General features: G+C 30.3%; 2 protein-coding genes across 2 annotated transcripts; both read right to left on the reverse strand.

The window, feature by feature from the left end:
• Positions 1-324: 324 nt before the first annotated feature.
• On the reverse strand, positions 325-2,798 carry LOTGIDRAFT_227345 (hypothetical protein). Its single transcript, XM_009056369.1, has 6 exons — positions 2,608-2,798; positions 2,287-2,364; positions 1,945-2,024; positions 1,499-1,730; positions 622-930; positions 325-519 (listed from the first exon to the last, which is right to left on the reverse strand). The coding sequence occupies exons 1-5, from the start codon at positions 2,663-2,665 to the stop codon at positions 713-715; spliced, it is 666 nt and encodes a 221-aa protein (XP_009054617.1). The 5' UTR covers positions 2,666-2,798; the 3' UTR covers positions 325-519; positions 622-712.
• Positions 2,799-3,383: 585 nt separating this feature from the next.
• Positions 3,384-16,679, reverse strand: LOTGIDRAFT_205439 (hypothetical protein). Its single transcript, XM_009056370.1, has 6 exons — positions 16,541-16,679; positions 8,445-8,613; positions 8,048-8,108; positions 7,721-7,779; positions 7,351-7,512; positions 3,384-6,656 (listed from the first exon to the last, which is right to left on the reverse strand). The coding sequence occupies exons 1-6, from the start codon at positions 16,581-16,583 to the stop codon at positions 6,599-6,601; spliced, it is 552 nt and encodes a 183-aa protein (XP_009054618.1). The 5' UTR covers positions 16,584-16,679; the 3' UTR covers positions 3,384-6,598.
• Positions 16,680-19,822: the final 3,143 nt, after the last annotated feature.

The raw sequence follows: 19,822 nt of genomic DNA on the forward strand, positions 1-19,822 counted from the left end.
TTTTGCATCACATTATCAATCAATCGAAAGGGAGTGTTATATCACATTATGAATCAGTCTGAATTGGGTGTAGTATAACATTAAAAATCAGACTGAAAAGAGTGAAGGAGTGTCTGAATGGAGTGTTTTATCAATTATAAATCAGTCTGAATGGAGTGTTATATCACACTATAAATCATTCTGAATGGAGTGTTATATCACATTATATCACTGATTATATATCAGTCTGTAAAGAGTGTAGTATCACATTATAAATCAGTCTGAATGGAGCGTAGTATCACATTATAAATCAGTCTGAATGGAGTGTAGTATCACATTATAAATCAGTCTGAATGGAGTGTTATATCACATTATAAATCAGTCTGAATGGAGTGTTATATCACATTATAAATCAGTCTGAATGGAGTGTTATATCACATTATAAATCAGTCTGAATGGAGCGTAGTATCACATTATAAATCAGTCTGAATGGAGTGTTATACCACATTATAAATCAGTCTGAATGGAGTGTTATATCACATTATATATCAGTCTGTAAAGAGTGTTATAGCACATTATAAATCAGTCTGAATGGAGTGTTATATCACATTATAAATCAGTATGAATGGAGTGTTATATCACATTATAAATCAGTATGAATGGAGTGTTATATCACATTATAAATCAGTCTGAATGGAGTGTTATTATATTATTATGTCATCACATAATGTTTTCAATTTTCAGTTGCTTGGAATAAACTTGTGAAATAAAACCAACTCTGTTTGAAATATCCAACAGGATTGGTTACAGGTTTTACTATGTCTTTAGCTTCGGTTACAGAAGATTTGGTTACATTCCAAGTTTGTCTACTAGCCAATCTCTCTGATAACCATTTTAATGGTTCCATTAAAGTTTCTCTATTGATTCCACTGACAGGAAATACACCAATATCTGCAAAAAACAACGGTTGGGACCCTGAAGTCTAAAATTGTATGTTCAAAATAATTTTCTTTTACTTCATTTTAAACTAATTTGGAACTGGATGATAAACCACCTCTATGAGTCCTCTATTATAAGAGAAATATACCTGACAAATTCTAGTATTACGACTCAGTGCACCATTTTTTGGGGGCTGATTTGAATCTTGAATATATGTAAAAAGTCTTCAGAAGTACTAGAAATGTACGAAAATCACATGATTCCTTCAAAAATACCTCAAACTGGGAATTTCTATTCCTATTTCTATAGAAGTCGTTTTAATATATGGCAGTGTCTCAAGAAAAGATGATGCAGATAATTCTGGACACATATGGACTTGAATGCTCAAATTGAGCTGTGAACGTTATTCCCATTTCTGAGACTAAGTTACAATTGGTGCAAAAAAATGGCACATCTGTCCCTTTAGATAACAATTGCTCTTACTAAAAAAAAAGAGCAAAATGACAAAAAACAAGAGAAACAATGTCAACAGTTGTGCTATTATCAGATTGTCTCAAGTTCTTTGGATTAAAATATTTACCTTTCTTTGTTCCGCACTTTTCAGAGAATTTTTTATGAATATCTTCTGCAGTCATGGCGTTAGGTTTATCTTGTTTATTACACAGTAACATAAAAATACTGTCACGTAATTCATCTTCATTTAAACACTGACAGAGTTCACTGAGAGCATCATCTAATCTTTCATCATCCGTACTATCTACTATATATAGCAGGGCATCTGTGTTCGGAAAATAATGTCTCATTAATGGACGCTGAAATATATAATGATCTGCATAAGTAAATATTATATCTATTTGAAATAAGTGAAATTGACTTAAGTTGATATTTCTTTAACGTAAAAAATACAACCATGTTATACATAAACTATGTTTTTATCATGTCAGTGGTACACGTATCATGACATGTTGTATCACAATGTATTGATTGACCAATATACTATTGATACTACTGGTATACTAAACTTACTATTTTATCTCTACCTCCTACATCCCAGGCAGTAAAAGTTAAACCTAGTTTTTTTTCTTGAATTGTCTCTACATTAAAGCCTGAAAAAATTGTGGGTAATAATAAGGAAATTTCATTTAACCTACACCAATTGGTATTTTTCCTTTATTTTTTAGTAAAGGGGCTCATAAGATCCTACATATTCCGCTTACAATATAATACATCATGTATTATAAAGCATGACATGTGGTACAGTATCATCAACCGTCCACTATTTTCAGTGAAAGCTTAGTGTTACTATTTCTATCTGAGATTGCACCTGGAAAAAATGTATAGGTGAGGCCTACATACAGGCCTACTTACCTATAGTTGGTATGGTTGTAACAACTTCACCTAATTTCAATGTATATAAAATAGTTGTTTTACCAGCAGCATCTAAACCTACAAATAATATAAAATAGTTGGTATAGTTGTAACAACTTCTCCTATTTTCAATGTATATAAAATAGTTGTTTTACCAGCAGCATCTAAACCTACAAATAATATAAAATAGTTGATTTACCAGCAGCATCTAAACCTACAAATAATATAAAATAGTTCTTATAGTTGTTACAACTTCTCCTAATTTTAATGTATATAAAATAGTTGATTTACCAGCAGCAACTTACAGAACCATAAACTTACCCATCATAAGAATTCTGACCTCTTTGGCCTTCCATAATTTACACATAAACTGACCCATTTCTTGATTCGCGTAGTCCACACAACATCGGCTTTCTTTTTCCAATTTTATGTAACATTCAATATAAAGTTAAACTCTCAAAATCATCGACATAAATAACCTGATAAGCCTTCGACATCCTACTTTGTTAACGAAAAACGTAGAATTTACCAAAGCGTTTTCGTACAGCTGTCAAAAATGACGTGGAAGATAAAAATAGACTATCATAGTCATTATCATTATGTGATAAGAAAGGCTAACTATTTACCCAATAGACTTCATTGTCAAGACTGTCTCTACGTATGACTATGGAAGGCTATATTGCCCAAAACAAGATGAGTAAATCTCAAACCACTTATTATTTTTCTCTACTCTTGACTTAATGTCAGTTATTTTCGAGAAAATCTTTGCTTGCCTTACTTACAGTGTGTTCAGATGAATAGAGTTAAGACGCCTTTCTTGAGTCTTTCGTCTGAACAAAAAATGCTCATGAGTATTGGTATTGTGACATTTAAATTTTTTGATATCTACTGAGGTACTGCCCAACCTGCATGAACTTTTTTACCCGTCTAACTCTCACAAAACATAAACCAGACTCAAAGAATGGTTGATGGTTAAGCTGCCTTAACTTTAGTCTTCGGAACGAATTATTAGGTACGTTACTCCAGAGTTACCAGAGCAGACCTTTCTTTCCCTTTTTTCTTTGTTGGTACCAACTTCAAATAAAAACATACGAGTTATTTCAATTAAATTTTATTTCATATAAGATCATGCACCTTATCACAATATCAAATACATTTTAATAAGATATTTAACATGTAAGAAATTTATCATATTTCTCCATGACAAGAACATGAAAATAGAATTGCAGTAAGCTCAACACAAAATAGTGAATATTAATTTCCAGCACCAACAATTTTCTAAGATATAGGTCTAACATGTTTATTTACATGGTCATAGTGCATGACTGGGGTTTGATTTAAGAAAATTAGTACCGTTTTTTAATACACCAGAAACTGTATTTTCTTTGTAATACAATTAATATAATAAAAATGAATAGACTAGTGATAATTAAAAGTAAATAGTTATCAAGCACTATACAAACTGATTCTGAACCAGCTCACACAAGTTGCAACTAACTGGAATGCAGCGTCTTTTGGATATCAGTACTTAAAGGGGGAGTATGCGCCAACATCATATTAACAATATTTATCAAAAAATTAATGTTTCCCTTTGAACCTCAAATTTATAAATTTGTTTATATTTCCATTAATTTCAATGGTAATAAATTTTTAGAAAATAGTTTGATTTTCAAAATTTATTGCTGTAACAGTTCTTTTGAGATTAAGATATGAATATTTCAAAATATGCAATATAATTTAGCGCAAACTGCCTCTTTAAGGTGAATGATTTAGAATTATAAACTGAAAGTTGTGTTTACCATTCTGAAAGCAAAAGCCATGAAAATACAATTTACAATGTAAATAAATTTTCAGATTAATAAAATTTATCCAAACTTTTTAGTGCATTACTTTTTTAAACGCAATCTCAAAAAAATTTTTCTCACAATCAAAAAGTTGCAGACTTATATACTCAGTAGGCTACCAAACAAGCATTTTTTAAAAAAGTTTTTAAATTCTCAAAAATAAAAAGATTTTGTATCCAAATAACATAAACCACACGTAACATTGATGTGCGCCTTATTACTATTAGAATTATACAATGTTTATAGAGAATATATAAGAAAATGTACATAAATACAAGATAAATACAATACATATACACATTATAGAGTATACATGTTATCATAGCAATACTGCATGTATAGCATGCACAGTTGTAGTTAGAATTCAGTCAAAATAATGGAACCCTGCTCAATTCTTTTACTTAAATGGTTCAAATATGCAGATTTGAAGCATAAGCAATCAAGTTTGTTTTTTGTAAGAATTAAAGGATTATTATCTTTATAATTCAATGACCTCATAAATGTATCATTACGGATCAATTCTTGACAATCAAATTCAAATCTGTCTCCATCTCAAAAATACAGATAGTAACTAATAAAAAATATTTCAGTTCAACAAAGAAACACATAAACACTTCTAAATGTCCAAAACACATATTTCCAAAATATAGGGTAGTTAAATATCAAAAAGAAAATTTTGTAGTTTTACATACATGAAATTAACATTAAATTTACAGAATTCATATTTTTTTCAAAATATTAGTAAATTTCAAGCAAACCTTTGAAACAAAAACAAACCCTCTACAGAAGATGGAATCCAATTAATCTGGGAAGTCTTTGAATGTAAAATGAATCATAAAAGTGAGCGGAATGAAATTAAAATGAACAGAGCAAATTATTATAATATTGAACAGTACTCAATATCCAAAACCTGTTTAGAATTGGAAGTCACATATTGAAAATTTCATACATTATTTTAAGGCTGTAAATAGAACATTTTTTCTGTTCTAATGAGCAAGGTATAGTTTACAAGAAAAAATGGATGACTTAAAAAAAAAGTGCCACTGTCACTCCAGTTTGAAACAAATTAGTATAATTACAAATACAATACATATCTCAACAACAAACCAGTTCATATCATCATTTCTGTTGGGCATATTTATTGTTTACACTCAGCTCTGATCATTTTCACACAAATTTAAATTATAACAATACCATCTGATTGGTCAATAATAGTTATATCCTCAACCAATCAGATTACTGTGTGTATACAAATTTAAATATAATTTTTCGTTCAGAAAAAGCTATGGGAGGACATAGCGCTTTACTGAATGTCTGCATTTTTCTGACTGAAGCAGATCAATATTATAATGTAGTATAAATCCTACTTCAAATCTCAAAGAGATGATTTTTTGAAATGATCAAGAAAAAATAAACAAATATTTTTTAGCATGAATTGTCCATTTCTAGGGATTTTTTTGTTCACAACAAAATATGTAGAAATAAAACACAATCAGAGTATATTATAGAAGTATACATAGATAATAATAAGATAATTGGATTGGGTTTGATAAATGATAAAAAATTGAATGCTTACTAGCACTAACTAAAAACCAGCACTTACAAATAATTAAAATCAACTTGATGTAAAAAGCATATTAAATGACCAATTTATTTGGCTTTGTCAAATTCAGGAGACAAAATGTTCAATTAATGCATTCTCTGAATAATACACAACATCTTTACAATTCTAATAACGCAAAGTTAAAGAAATTGAAAGACATTAAAAATGTCTTTAAGATAAAAGAAAAAAGATATAATTGCACATATTTAAAAAACAAAGGGATAAAAATCGAAATAAAAGCAAATTTTATCACATGATAGATAGGAAAAGAAATTTGTATTTCGATTCAATTTGAATTTCCATGATCCTAATGTAAGGTTAAATGTAGGCCTATCTTGCTTGCCAAATTGGTTAAATGCAAACCACTTTATTCTGCATGATTTTTAAAGTATCTTGTTTCAAACTGATTTCACAAAAACTTTAAATAGGCAATAGTGTTTCACTATTTGATAGCCTACATGCAATTAAACGAGTTAGAATAAAATTACATATTGAATAAATTCAGTAAGTAATACATTTAATCTGTTGGTCACTTCTGTTTGAAGTTATTGCAAGCCATTCAAGCTGTATTCTAAGATTCTAATACATAGCTGTCTCCATATTATTTTTTCAAATGGATTTTTTTTTTTTTAAAAGTTTAGAAGGAAGATATAGTTCTTTGGTTTGGGTTTAAAAATAGAGTTGAAAGTGAATAAATTTGCTTTTAGAAATTCGAAAAATAAGGAAATCCTTAATGATTGGGAATATAAATTAATAAATATGTGATTATACTTATACAATATAAAGATACAGTTTGCCCAAACTAGACATGCGTTCATCATTCATGCAATCATTCAGATCCCATTAAGTTTTAGAAATGACCAGGTCAATCCAATGAAACCATTGTCCATCCTGTGCAATACTTCTTTACATATACAAACATACTGAAAACAAAAATATAAAATGACAGGATTATATGTAGGATGAAATGTTGTAGCAATAGGGATACAAGGGGCCATTCACTCTTCCAGAAAAAAAATTGTACCCCCATTTCAATTCTATCTATGAAATTTCAAAATATGAATTATTTTTCAAACTTTATAAATAAATTTATTTTTTATCAACCCTTCATCAAATTTACTTCAATAACTCAAGCCAAGCATCATCGTATCACAAATACAGGTTTTGAGTGTTCTTATTAACTTGTACACATTCTTTCCAAGTACATATTCCAAAGTTTTTTTTTTGGCTTCTCTCGGCTTCAATTCTTTAATGAAAATCTTACTCAATTTTATACCGTACATATTCATCAAAATATATAATGGCATGCTGTTTTTGTTTTGTTTACGTTAGCAAACAAAGCATCATAAAGAGTGATTTGTTTTGATTGGCTGAAATTTGTTACCAATACAGTTTGGCCAATTTTGATTGGACAATATTTAGCTATGACTACATAATTTTTCTCACTTGTGTTACCACGGCCCCGAGAAACTCTGATGAATGGCCATGCATTAGATTTGATAATGATCTTTCTTCCTGATTTTGCTTATGAAAGTTAGAGCTCTAGTTATAAATCTTTCAAATTAGGACACTTGACATAAAGCTAGTAAATGAAAATAAAAAGAAAGAAATACTTACACTGCTGCTCCTAAGAAAAATGTGCAAGCATGTGTCAGCAATAATGTTGGTATGTTTTCAAAGTTAAATATTCCACCTTTTTTCATAGCTTTAGAATGGCGTACACTGAGGGTATGTTTAATAGGTTTGGCTCCAGGATGTTTAAATTTACCATTCCAATCACTTGAAATAAACATATTTACACATTGTTGATAAAATTACTAGTTTGGGTTTAAAAGGTATTTCCCAAAAACTGAAAAAAGAATGCACTGAAATACATTCTCAATTCTGAAGATCTGTTCATATTTCTTTTATATATTTTCTTATAGTGTTCAATGATTAATAAGAGCTCGGCATAGGTTTAAATTATGGATGTATAAAGACTCAATACCTGTTTGGTAGTATTTCTGGTCTACTGGACCAATCCCAAATCCAATCTGTACCAGGGTCCTACAAATATTAATTATTAATAATATCAAAACATTCTAAAATCTACAAATCACTCAAAACAATTCAGTGGATAACTTGAGAGTGAGTCATATGCTATGAAATAAGGTCTCACGGGTTTGAATTTCATGCAAAGTTGACAAAGAATAATTCTAAAAACCATAGTCATTTCTTCCAAGTGTCAGATTTTCTACTGCAGATACGACTGTTTTTCATGGATATATAAGAACTTATATGAAAATATGTGAAATATTTCAGCTTGATTATTTACCTGTTTTTCTCTCCAACTTCCACTCACCCATTCATTGGTAGGACTACCTGGATTCTTTGGACTGAAAACAAAGTTACATAAAGGTTCAATCTGAATCCACATTTTCCACGGTTATTATTAAGTTTTGCTTAACTCTTTCAACATAAGTAGTCTCTCTACTGGCTATATAACAAAGTGCTTGAGAAATCAGAATGCTGCCATTACCAAGTGACATCATATATGTTTCAAGTCATATTACTCACTTACTGAGATATATGGTGTTTTTTTACACTCAGTGTTCAAAGGATTAATGTACTTTCTCTTAAAAACTGTCATTTTTGGTAGCCCCAATATATTGATAACGAAAACAGTATTTAGAGCGAGAAGTGTTGAAATATCACAAATAAAATGTTCTTACCTTGTTCTAGTTGAAGACTCTTTACTGTTAGGTCGTGATGGTGTTCGTGATTCTCGTTGTGCTTCTTGTAATAACTTTTCAAAGTTTCCATTATATGCTGACTGAGATCGGGGTAATTCAGGATCTATTTGTGTTGATAAAGAATTCTGTTGTAACTCAACCCAGGATTCTGTAATCAAATATATGAAATTACAACTTCAATAATAATAGCAGTTTTTTAAAACCCTTTACAGCTGAGAAGTCTGCGTTTCTTTCCAGTCCACATGGCTAATTATTGTGCAAATTATCATTTTCAAAAAATATTCAAACTTCATTTAATTTCCTTTCTTTGTATCTCAATTACATTTCTTGAATTAAATTTTAACCTTTAACAACCTACATTTTAATGTGAAGAGAAAATTAATACAGGCAGTATTTAGTTAGACCTTTTAAAGTAGATATTTTGTCATATCAACTTGCATTGAATGGAGTATTAAGTCCATTTTTTGCTCTTGATGTGGCTGATAATTTGTCGATTTTTTGGGGGATTTCTATCAGTTGATGGTTCTTTAACATAAACAGCATGTGGTTTAGGGTTGCAGGGATCAATGCCCTCATCGCTATGTTAACTAGCAGCTATAATTGTATAACTTGTTCAGTTACCCATACCAAAATAGATCTTTTCATTTTAAAATGCAATTTACTAAAAATTCAAATATATTTTAACTCACACGATATATAAATAGATATATATATATATTAAAATTAGAAACACCTAGAGTCTAGACTTGAAATATGTTAAACTAAAACATGTGCTGTCTCATGCCAAATATTGCCTTGAAATTTCCTCGTCTTAACTATATAAAAGATATATAAGTTTACTCTATCAACTGTGGACCTACATTTTGGTGCAGAACAATTGTCAGAGTGAAATTTTGATTAAACTTAACGATACTGGAAAAAACAATTTGAAAAGTGGTAATATTCATTAATTTGTAAGCCCTAGCCATGGCGTCAATACTTCCTTTTTTTATTGTGATGCTATGATTAAGCCACGAGTGTTAGTGATGAATTTTAAGTAACTGCATAAAAATCTGCACTTAAAGTTCATTCAAGTCTTACAAAAATGTTAAAATTTCGTCTAAACATAACTCTGTATCTTGACAGTCAGGTTTTCAACAAGTGAACCATGAATCTATTTTTACACATGCCTTCAGACATATAAAGGAAATTTTTTTTTAATTTTTTAATTTTATAATAGGTTTGAAAGTAGAGAATCTGTCGACCTTCATTTGAACCTTGTTCAATCTGAATGAACATTGATTATAATAGACCAAATGTCTAGATAATGGCTATCACACATGCAATTATCCAGTTGATAACAACTTTCTGAGGGTATTTTGAACAATTAGAAAGCTGATAACATTGGAGCAGCTTGTCCCTTGCCATTACAATAGCTCATAGCTTTTTGGATTTAGTGTATCGTTTTGCAGTTCAGATTGTTAGTATTTGGGTCTATAATGAAACCTTTGCTGACAAGAAAAGTACTTGATTGGTATTGTAAGAAATATTACGGAAACATTCTTTGTTTTACACAAAATATACCTGCTAACTAATTTCTTTACCAGCTCAGATGTTCAAAACTACAAAATGATAACATGCATATTTTCAAAAAATATTTACTACACTAATCATTTATAATATAATGCAAATCCAATATATCTTGTTGAGTGAAATTTTACACAATTTCATCACCTTACATGTTAATAAGTCAAAATCACACTTAAAATTGGCTAACAATACAAGTAAAAGTTAGGCAATGATAAATCTGTATAGACAAGCTTTTGATAAAAAAAACCTAGATTGGCTCAATATTTCAGACATTATGCATAATACATTACTTGATAATTGTGGCTTCATTGTGTATATATTCATATCTGAAGCTGAAACAGCAGCAGTTAGTGTAGAAGGATTAAATCTTTTTTCTATTATAATCTAACTGTTAATATTGTAGAGCCTACTTAGAGTACTTTAGAAGTTACTGCAACTCTAACAAACGTTTTTAAGGCACTTGAGAAAAATTTAATAGTTTTCCTTTATTTCATGATGTGCAGTGCTGAGGCTCTTTAAGTTACTATTTTTAGAATCTATATTTGTTTAGGTGCCAACAAAAAAGTACACTTGATTTCTTATTAAATGTTCGTAAAGATTATTATATGAGATACAAATGACATATATCATGATAAATTGTTTATGTTATATTTTATGTGTCATATTATTTACCAATTTATTTTGACATACTTTATGACACCAATATAGCAACATATTTTGGAAATAAATTTGACTGTCAATTTTCAATCTATAAGCTCTAAGCTTTTGAGTACAAGTGTAAAGCAATAACTGCATTAAAAAAAAAATATCAGCTATGCACCCAGGCTGTTTCATTTTTGTGTTTATAGAAAATGAAATGCAGTTTCACATCCTTTTTTTTGTATCTTACAAGCAACATTATATAGTGCGAAATGGATACAATTTTTGCAAGAAAACTGGCATTAGCATTAAGCTCAAATTAGTGTTTTAACTTTTTCACATTCTTTCTAAAAATAGTTACTTTTATTAGGACATAGAATAACTTGTGAGTAATTAAAGATAATTAGTTATCAAGTAGGCATATATTGATATTATCTTACCTATCTTAGATAAACAATATCAAACTAGATATTAATATATTCTGGCATGATACCTTCACAGATAATAAAGTGTCATATCAGCAATTATAATTATATACAGCTAGTTCCAAATACTCGCAATATGATGCTGCGCAACAGCTATGTATGTACAAGGGTGAAAGACTAGAGATTTTATCAAAACAAAAAAAAATTGTGCAAAAAATGTATTTCCTTGAAAAAAAAATACACCACAGGTCCTTGAAAATGTTGTATGAAACTTATTTGAGAAATTCTGAATCATATTTTTGAAAATGATAGTCAAAATTCTGCTGAGAGATGGTCGTCTTTGAAAATAGTTCTGATATAAATTAATTAACCTTGCTTTATGTATCTGGTTTTCAGTAAACATTTACTTATTTCATGGCGAGTTTCTAATATAACCTGCACCCAATAGACTTTATGGTTTAAAAAATTAAAAAATGACAAAATAAATATGTAAGATATTTTACCCAGTAATACTGCCATGGGAAATAGGTCAAATTATAACTAAATATAGTCATTTAATAGTAGTGATATTCAATATTTTCTTAGCTTGGTATTCTTAGTAAGTACATTTTTGGCATTATAGATATAGGTCTATAATGCATTATATACTATAACCTAAATCTGACTGACCTATATCTCATTATTTCCTCCTAAAGAATTGGGTCAAAAATCACACATTCTGGTTTCCTTTCTAAAATATTCAGATTTTAACCCTATTCTACACTATTAAATTAATATCAATCCAAAAAAGAAAGATAAATGATATTTGGTATTATAGTCAAGATAATTGCTACCATATACATCTATGGATAACTATCTGTTAAAGAATATTAAAAAAAATGAGTGCAAAAAGGACACATTTTTCTAGGCTGTTTTTTTTTACCTTAAACACATTAAAAAACACATAGCTAAAATTAGACTAAACTTTTGTTTTCCGTTTTTTATTTAGAACTGGGGTAATTTTAACTTCAGTTAAGATCTAAAGACAGCCTTCTTAAATATTCATTAATTTGATAACCCGACCAGCCAATCCAATTCCATGCCAATTTACACATCTATCATTTATTATGAAAACAAAAGGGGCATTCAATGTCTAATGCTTCTCATGCTACACTTTTTGTTCATGTCACAAAATTGCAGCAGTGGAGAGGGCAGAGAATTGGATTGGCCCGCCATGTTATCAAACTAATCAATGTTCAAGAAGGCCATCTTTAGACCCTAACTGAAGTGGTTATATTAAAAATCACAGTCAATAAAACAGAACGAAAGCTTGGTCTAATTTTAATTAAACCGAATACATGTAGCCTAGTAATTTAGACTGACAAATCAAATAGCTCTATATAATCTATTACAAATAATGAATGTATATTCTATATAATTCTAATTAGGTAATGTGTTCTCTTGGGTCAACCTTATACACCAAGTAGGGTCACCAGAGGGTCATAATTCCTATATAAATTGATTTTCACTGAACACCTATTTCTATTCAAATTTTAAAAGCCTAAAAATATTCAGCAAGATCACATAACAGCTGAGCTATAGGTTATGTGTGGTTGTTTTCAAATTAACCATATCAATTGCTTTGAGGAGTTATAGTACATCCAGTAGCTGTTTATTAAACTTATAAAATAGTCAGGAACCATGACAATTCAGAAAGTGCCCTAAGGTTACAAGTTTTAGGTATACTTAATATCTCTTTATCAGTGCTTAGGTCATACTGCATGAAAAAAAATCAAAAATTTGTCATGAATCCAAATTAGACCTGAATTCAGAGGATTTTGTTTATAATAATCAATCATGCAGGCTTCTCAATACAGAATTCCAGCACCCATTATTATTCTAAATCTATTTGGTTATAAAAGAAATGTTAAAATGTCCAAATCTTAAATTGGATTTTGGATGAACTTTGTAATTTTCATTTTAAAGAATGCTACAGGAAGCTAATATTGAGATGTATCAGCAGTTGAAGTGGATAATTAGTGCACTTTAACAGTGCAAATGTTTGCTTCAGGTCACAGGACAATGCTTCTTTTGATATTTCCTCTTTCCCATCACCTACGTAACACAATGGGTATAGCTACACTTCATTGAGTACTCAAGTGTACAACCTGTGTTTCACCTTTTTGTCTATCTGCATCAAAGGGAAATGATGACTATGTAATATTGCATAATCAGGATAATTGTGCTTCTGATTTATAAGATGCTTGTAAACATTATAAGATAAAACTATAAAAATTTTTAAGCTCTGTGTCAAGCTGACAAAAGCTTCTCTTTAATTGTAATGTGAAAATGCCAACCAAAAAGAGGTGGCATAAATGAATATTCAAGGATTTACTATATGACTGTCTATGTCATGGAGAGGAAGAAAAACTGAATAGTGAATGACCTGATATAATACCACTCAATTGATACAACACATACACTCATGTATTGAAGTACCAAAATAGTTCTGAAGACATCTAATTTTGCAATCAAAATTCATAGAAGAAAAACAATATTGATGTTTGCATTTTTTTCATACTTGCAAGTAGTTGTTTGTAATTCCTTAGAACTGTGTCATGATATAATACCTAACAACGAAGTTTTACTTTCACTTCACATGTTTTGTAAAAAGCTGTTTAGATGTTCTTAAATTTGGCCTTGATGACATGACATACATGTACAATAAAAATAACATACACAAAATCTAAAATGATACAACTGATAATCTACATTATTTTTTTCATTCTCAAGGCCTCAAATTCAACAATAAACAAAAGCTGATTAGAATAACTGTCTGTCTGCCTCTGGCTTTATATATTGAAAAAGGCTATAGGATAATAAAGGGTTCAAATGAAAAGCTCATTTACTTTAAATTACATTGTTATACACTCAAGCAATTTTATATCAAAACTCTCCAGCCATTTGAAAAATTAAAATAACCAAATCAAACCTACTTCTAGGAACTTGACCAAATCATGCTATCACATACCATTCAAATAGTTACTGTGCTAGCTATGATCTGATATAATATGGTGAAATATTCAAGAACCAGAAGATAAAAAGGTGCAGATAGTAATGAGTCTCTTTTTTGAAACATTTATACACTTGTTAATCTAATCAGCAGAAAAATCATTAATTGGTGTATCAGTAGCACTTTAAAAAAATCAGACATTTACATATAAGCTGAACAAACTATGAAATGAACAGGTATTTTTGTAGTGGTGGCCATGTTAATGGTATTTCTATACAGCTCAAAAGTACATATTTATAAATTTCAAAAGATTCAACAACTACATATAAGGAATGGAGGTCCACATGTTAAAAATTGACTTAAAATTTTCAGCCCACATTTAACAGTGTTTTGAGGGTTATATTGATAAAATCTTGATTGGATACATTTTGAGGAATAATTTTATCAGATCATGTATATTGAATGCATTTACCCACAGCTTAAAAAGGAAATGCAATATCTACTTGATCTGCATTTTAATAACCTAAGAATAAAAACCATTTATTCATGGATAATTCAAGATGCAATGAAAAGCCAGGTGTCCAAGAAAGTTGGGGTGATTTTGTCAATAACACTGCAGTCTGCACCTGCTAAGGTACAATCTCTTTTAAAAATTGGCAATTTATCTGTTCAAATTCTTGCATTGATATGAAAATAAAATTTCCAATTATTTTAGCACTGACTAAAGTTACAAAGATGGGCTTGTTATGTTTAGTTAAAGATAATGGGTACTATTGATAACTGATATGAGAGTACAAAGTATCAAAGATCTAAATGTTTACAAATTGCATGCAAGAATTATCATCGTGTATGGTATTTGCCTGTCATGAATCAAGGAAATTGCTGAATGAAATATGCCAAATATGCAGAAATGTCATTCGCAGACTGGTAACAATATTGTGCTCTGTAGCCCATATAACAAAATTTCCTGAAATACAATTTATCATTGGCCCATGTAATATTGCACAGTAGTTTATTGATTAGCCTAAATTTCATAAAAAGATATTGAGCAAACATATAGCTGTCCTATTAATTCTTTAAACATAGCATTGTGTGCATTCTTTGAACCATTGTGTTAATTCAATTAAGAACAATGAACTTTCTTTATCTGTCAAACTTGATTAACCCAGATATTTTGATTTGTCTATTTTCATTTAATCATATAGTCATTTCATTCATAACTTTTTATAAGAAAAAATTTGTGTGAAAAACATAAATCAAAACAAACAAGATGTTTCAGAGTGCAATAGGTCAAATAAAGTTCATAGTATAATCATCTATTAGGTCCAGTTATCACTATTTGGATTGGCAGTGGTTATATAGTCCATTAGAATTAGAATTATTAAATGGGTGGACCTAAGCAAATTTAAAAGCTGATTTAAGAATACATGTAGGCCTGTAAATAAAATCAAAGAAAAATGTGAAAAAAGGTTTTCTTTGCGTGCACAATCTGCAACAGATTGGAAACATCCAAAATTCATATGATGGTTGGACCTAATAGGTCTGTATTTCCAATGAAAGGTCATGCCATTTAGGATTTTAGACTATAATCAGTTGTTCTTTGATTATCTACAAATTTATGACATAGGCCATTAAGACTCAAAAATCCTTTTGAAATTTCATTGAGTTCATTTGACTTCAAAATATTATGACTAAAATAGGTCGTTTTTTTATAACCCATATTTTATCTACCCAGATTAGAATAGAATATTTTTTTTCATGTGGCTGTACAATAAATGTTTAGTATTACACTGACTGGACAATGGTGTGATTAGTATTAATATAATACTTAGGGCCTACAGCTGATGATAAATGCTGGTTATGAGCATTATATTGATTTCTTATGACAACTCCACCCTCAGTTACATTTTAATGAACACCATTGTTTATGTGGGAAAAATCTATAAAAATCTGGGTTAAATGTCAGGGCAGCCTCTACTCTAGTATTTTCAAGGCATAGCCAAAAGACCTATTTCCCCATTAAACAATTATACTGTGCTGATGGAAATATTTGGGTGTAAGCTCCAAATTTTGGCATCACACATAAATTTTTCACAGAACTGTCAAACTCACAACAGCTTGACGTGTGGCCAAACATTCCTTCTTTTGTTTACATTTTATCAGGGCAAAGGTATCCTCATCCCAAACATTTATTCAGACGCAAAAGATAGAATTTCATTCAAGTCACACCAAAGTTAAACATTTCTAGACGAAATCTGTCAAATTATGTAGCCGAATTTTACGTGTCTGAATGCAGTACGATAATGACATTCATCTGCGCCTGTATATCGACCAATCTACTGGCTTTATTATTCTATTATAAGCAGCAAACGCAGACGCCAAATGAAACAACTGACCCAGTTTCGCTTAAATCGCAATTTGTGAGTAGAATTTGAACAAATGGTACTTACCATTCAAGTCGTCTGAATTATCCTGTTTAGATAAAGATGCCATGATGGTCGTATCCGTATTAAATCTGGTGATATAAAGACAGTAACGTTTTTTCGACTGCTAGCCACAAGCTGTCACGATACTTTGTTGATGTTTTGGTTTATTTACCGTGACGTCAGTAAGATGAGTCACGTGACAACAAGTGCCCCCTATGTTTATATACAATGTTAACTGCACGTTCTTAAGGCTATAAGTTTATCTTATCACAAGGATCGGACCCAATATATAAACGGGCTGAACAAAATAAATGGCTTTTCTGCGGCAAACTCACTGGTGTGTTTTATTCTGTCTGTTTGTGTTAGGGTGTATTGAGACGAGTCTCAATCAAAGCACTGGCCTAGGTCACAGAGCAATAGATAAGTCTATTAATTATGTGAAAATTAGTTAGTCATTAGTATATGATTTTAGTTGAAAAGACACACACGCAAACATACACTGCATGTCATATAATATACTGTATATAGCCATGGCACCAGTCCTGAAATAAGTATTCCCTGAAATCTAACTTAGAAATCGATTAATTTATTTATATAACATGATACATTTATATGAAGATTTATCTGCTCTTAGGATGAATGGGCATTGTTCAATGGTTCAAGACTACCGTGAAGAGGAAATTGCGAAGATTTTGATTTCTTTTGTAAGCTACAACCAAACGTTTTGTGTATACATTTGGAAATTTGTTCTGAAGTTCCGAGTAATGGCGTTTGACTCGTTTGTGTGATCAACCACCAAAATCATACGACAATTTAATAATCCAAAAGATCCAGAAGTAATATCCATTTACTAAGTAATTTCGAATGTTAAAAGAAAACAAGGTATTAAAGAAAACATATAGTGTCATGCTAATCCAACAGAATGCACGTAGGCCTACTCGATCCTTCAAGTGGTGACCTGTTTGACTTTTGAATTATATTTATGTTAGTAAGCCCAAACTGTCCAATCTATTTGCAAATGATACAGACTCACATGACACTATCCAAGTCAATTTTTGAGATAAATAGAAATGAAGTAACTTTGAGGCCAATGTTCGATCTAAGCGGTATCGCATCGCAGTTCGAGAGTGAAAAATCTCTTTTTGCGATATCCAATATTTCTTGTAATATGCCAAAATAGAAATTTATCACGACGACCTGCGAATAAAATTAATACTTTTAATTGTGCCAAATCTAGTAATATTTAAAAGCTGCAGTATCCCTGACCATATATAGTACTGTTTTATGGTAATATCATTTAGGACGTCTTTGGTGAGATTGAACTCGTGTCTACAACCGGAACATTTTGAATTGTTAACGATTTTCTTATGAATACGAATGAAATTTGTTACGTTTTAATTTGTTTTACTTCAAGGGAGATAATTCTGTGCAAACTCATTTGACCACAGCGGCTAATAAGGAAAAACTTCCTTATTTTTAGAATTTAGAGAATAATTCATCAGTGAACTTACCTGGTGTCATAAAGTTACAACAGAATCCCTGTAAAATCTAGAAAATTGGATAATTCATAAAACTTGTTATTATTGAAAAATGCTTAATCATAATATTAAGCGGTTTTCAATAGTTAATTGCATTATTATTAAGTTTTTGGGGATTTATCGGATTATATAAGGATCATGTTATGTTATTTATGACACCAGGTATATCTACTGATGAATATATGCTCTTATTGGCGATGTTAAAAATTCTTAAATTTTATGTTCATTCTAAGACGTAGTATCCCTTTAAGAACTTCTCAATATAAGAGAATGATCCCTCTATATCCCGAGACTGATATCAGCCCACTTAATCCTCATCTTCTCTGGTTCTTATTGCATTTTCGTAAAGTTTTTTGGATTTATCGGATTATTTATGGATCCTGGTATGTTATTGATGACACCAGGTATATATACTGATGAATATGTGCTCTTATTGGCCAAGTTTAAAATTTTCAAATTTTATGTTTTCTAAGACGTAGTAACCCTTTAACGTTAACCTGTTGTTTCTTGTCCCCTATATACGACTAAACGATGTGCCCATTGCTCCGACCTGCATCATTGACTGGGGAAAAATCTTGTTGAAAATAGGAAGGTTAATTATTACTTCTATGACACGATCTTTGTAAAGGTCATATTAGGACACTTTGATATAACAAATTATTTGTGTAGGTTTCTATAACCCTACGGAAGGTGCCATATCACATTTAGTAAGTTAATAATTAGGTTGAGGTTAATCTGAACCATAGGTATAATCTTTATTATGATAATATACAGTCCTACTATAAAATATTACAAATATCGGTCACTACGTCTATGAGATATCTGGCACGTTTTATTAGGGTTTTAGGCGCAGTCAGTTATCTAATAATATGATTCAACTGTATGAAAGACATTTCACACGTTTTCAATACTCATTTCAGATTTCATTTCTGTCACGAGCTTTCTTAGCTGAGCAAATAAAATCGTTCTCGACTGAGCAAATAACATCGTTCTCGAGCGAGGGACTTTCAAATATTCTGTTTTCTCTGTGTAGCCTTCATCCTTCCAGAACGATCTTAGCAATGTTAAATTAGGAGAGATAAGGGAAGTAATTTAGGCTTATACTTAATTATTAATTCTGAAAATTAAGGTTAATTTTGAATGCAGATATTTGAGGGAAGTAACTTAAACTAAATTGTAAATTCTGAAACATTTACCATGTACATCATTCTCTGTATCAGAACCTATCATAGGGTCAAAACTCTGCACCCACTAATCCATTTCATTCAATTAAAAAGTAATACAGTGTTAGCCATTAAACCTTGATAAGATATATGGGCATGTAAAAACTATTATACATTACTATAATTATTAAAGATTACATTTTATTAATTAGCTTACAATATAATATTAACAATGTAAAAAATAACACCAGGACGGACAAATAATTTAAAATATAAGTCTACTACTAAAATCCACTATTGGTATTTCCAAATGTTCTTGCTTCCAAATCTTGTTTTTTAACAATTTCTTGAGCTTCTTTTTGCATTTTCTCCATCTTTTCCAATGTGACACTTTTTAAAGGTAAAAGTTTGGGTTTACATAAAACAACTGTGGGCATGTCCTCATGATACAATAGTCCAACTTTGGGTAAAACTTCCTTGCAAGCTGTCATACTTGTCATGAAGCTGAAACAAAAATATAGGTAGATCTAGATTTATATTGATAAAATCAGAATTACATTTTGGTCTTGCCATTAATTTTCATTTTAATTAGTAGGCTAGGCCTA

This window comes from Lottia gigantea (genome assembly GCF_000327385.1).
Source record: "Lottia gigantea unplaced genomic scaffold LOTGIsca_271, whole genome shotgun sequence".
NCBI lineage: Eukaryota > Metazoa > Mollusca > Gastropoda > Lottiidae > Lottia > Lottia gigantea.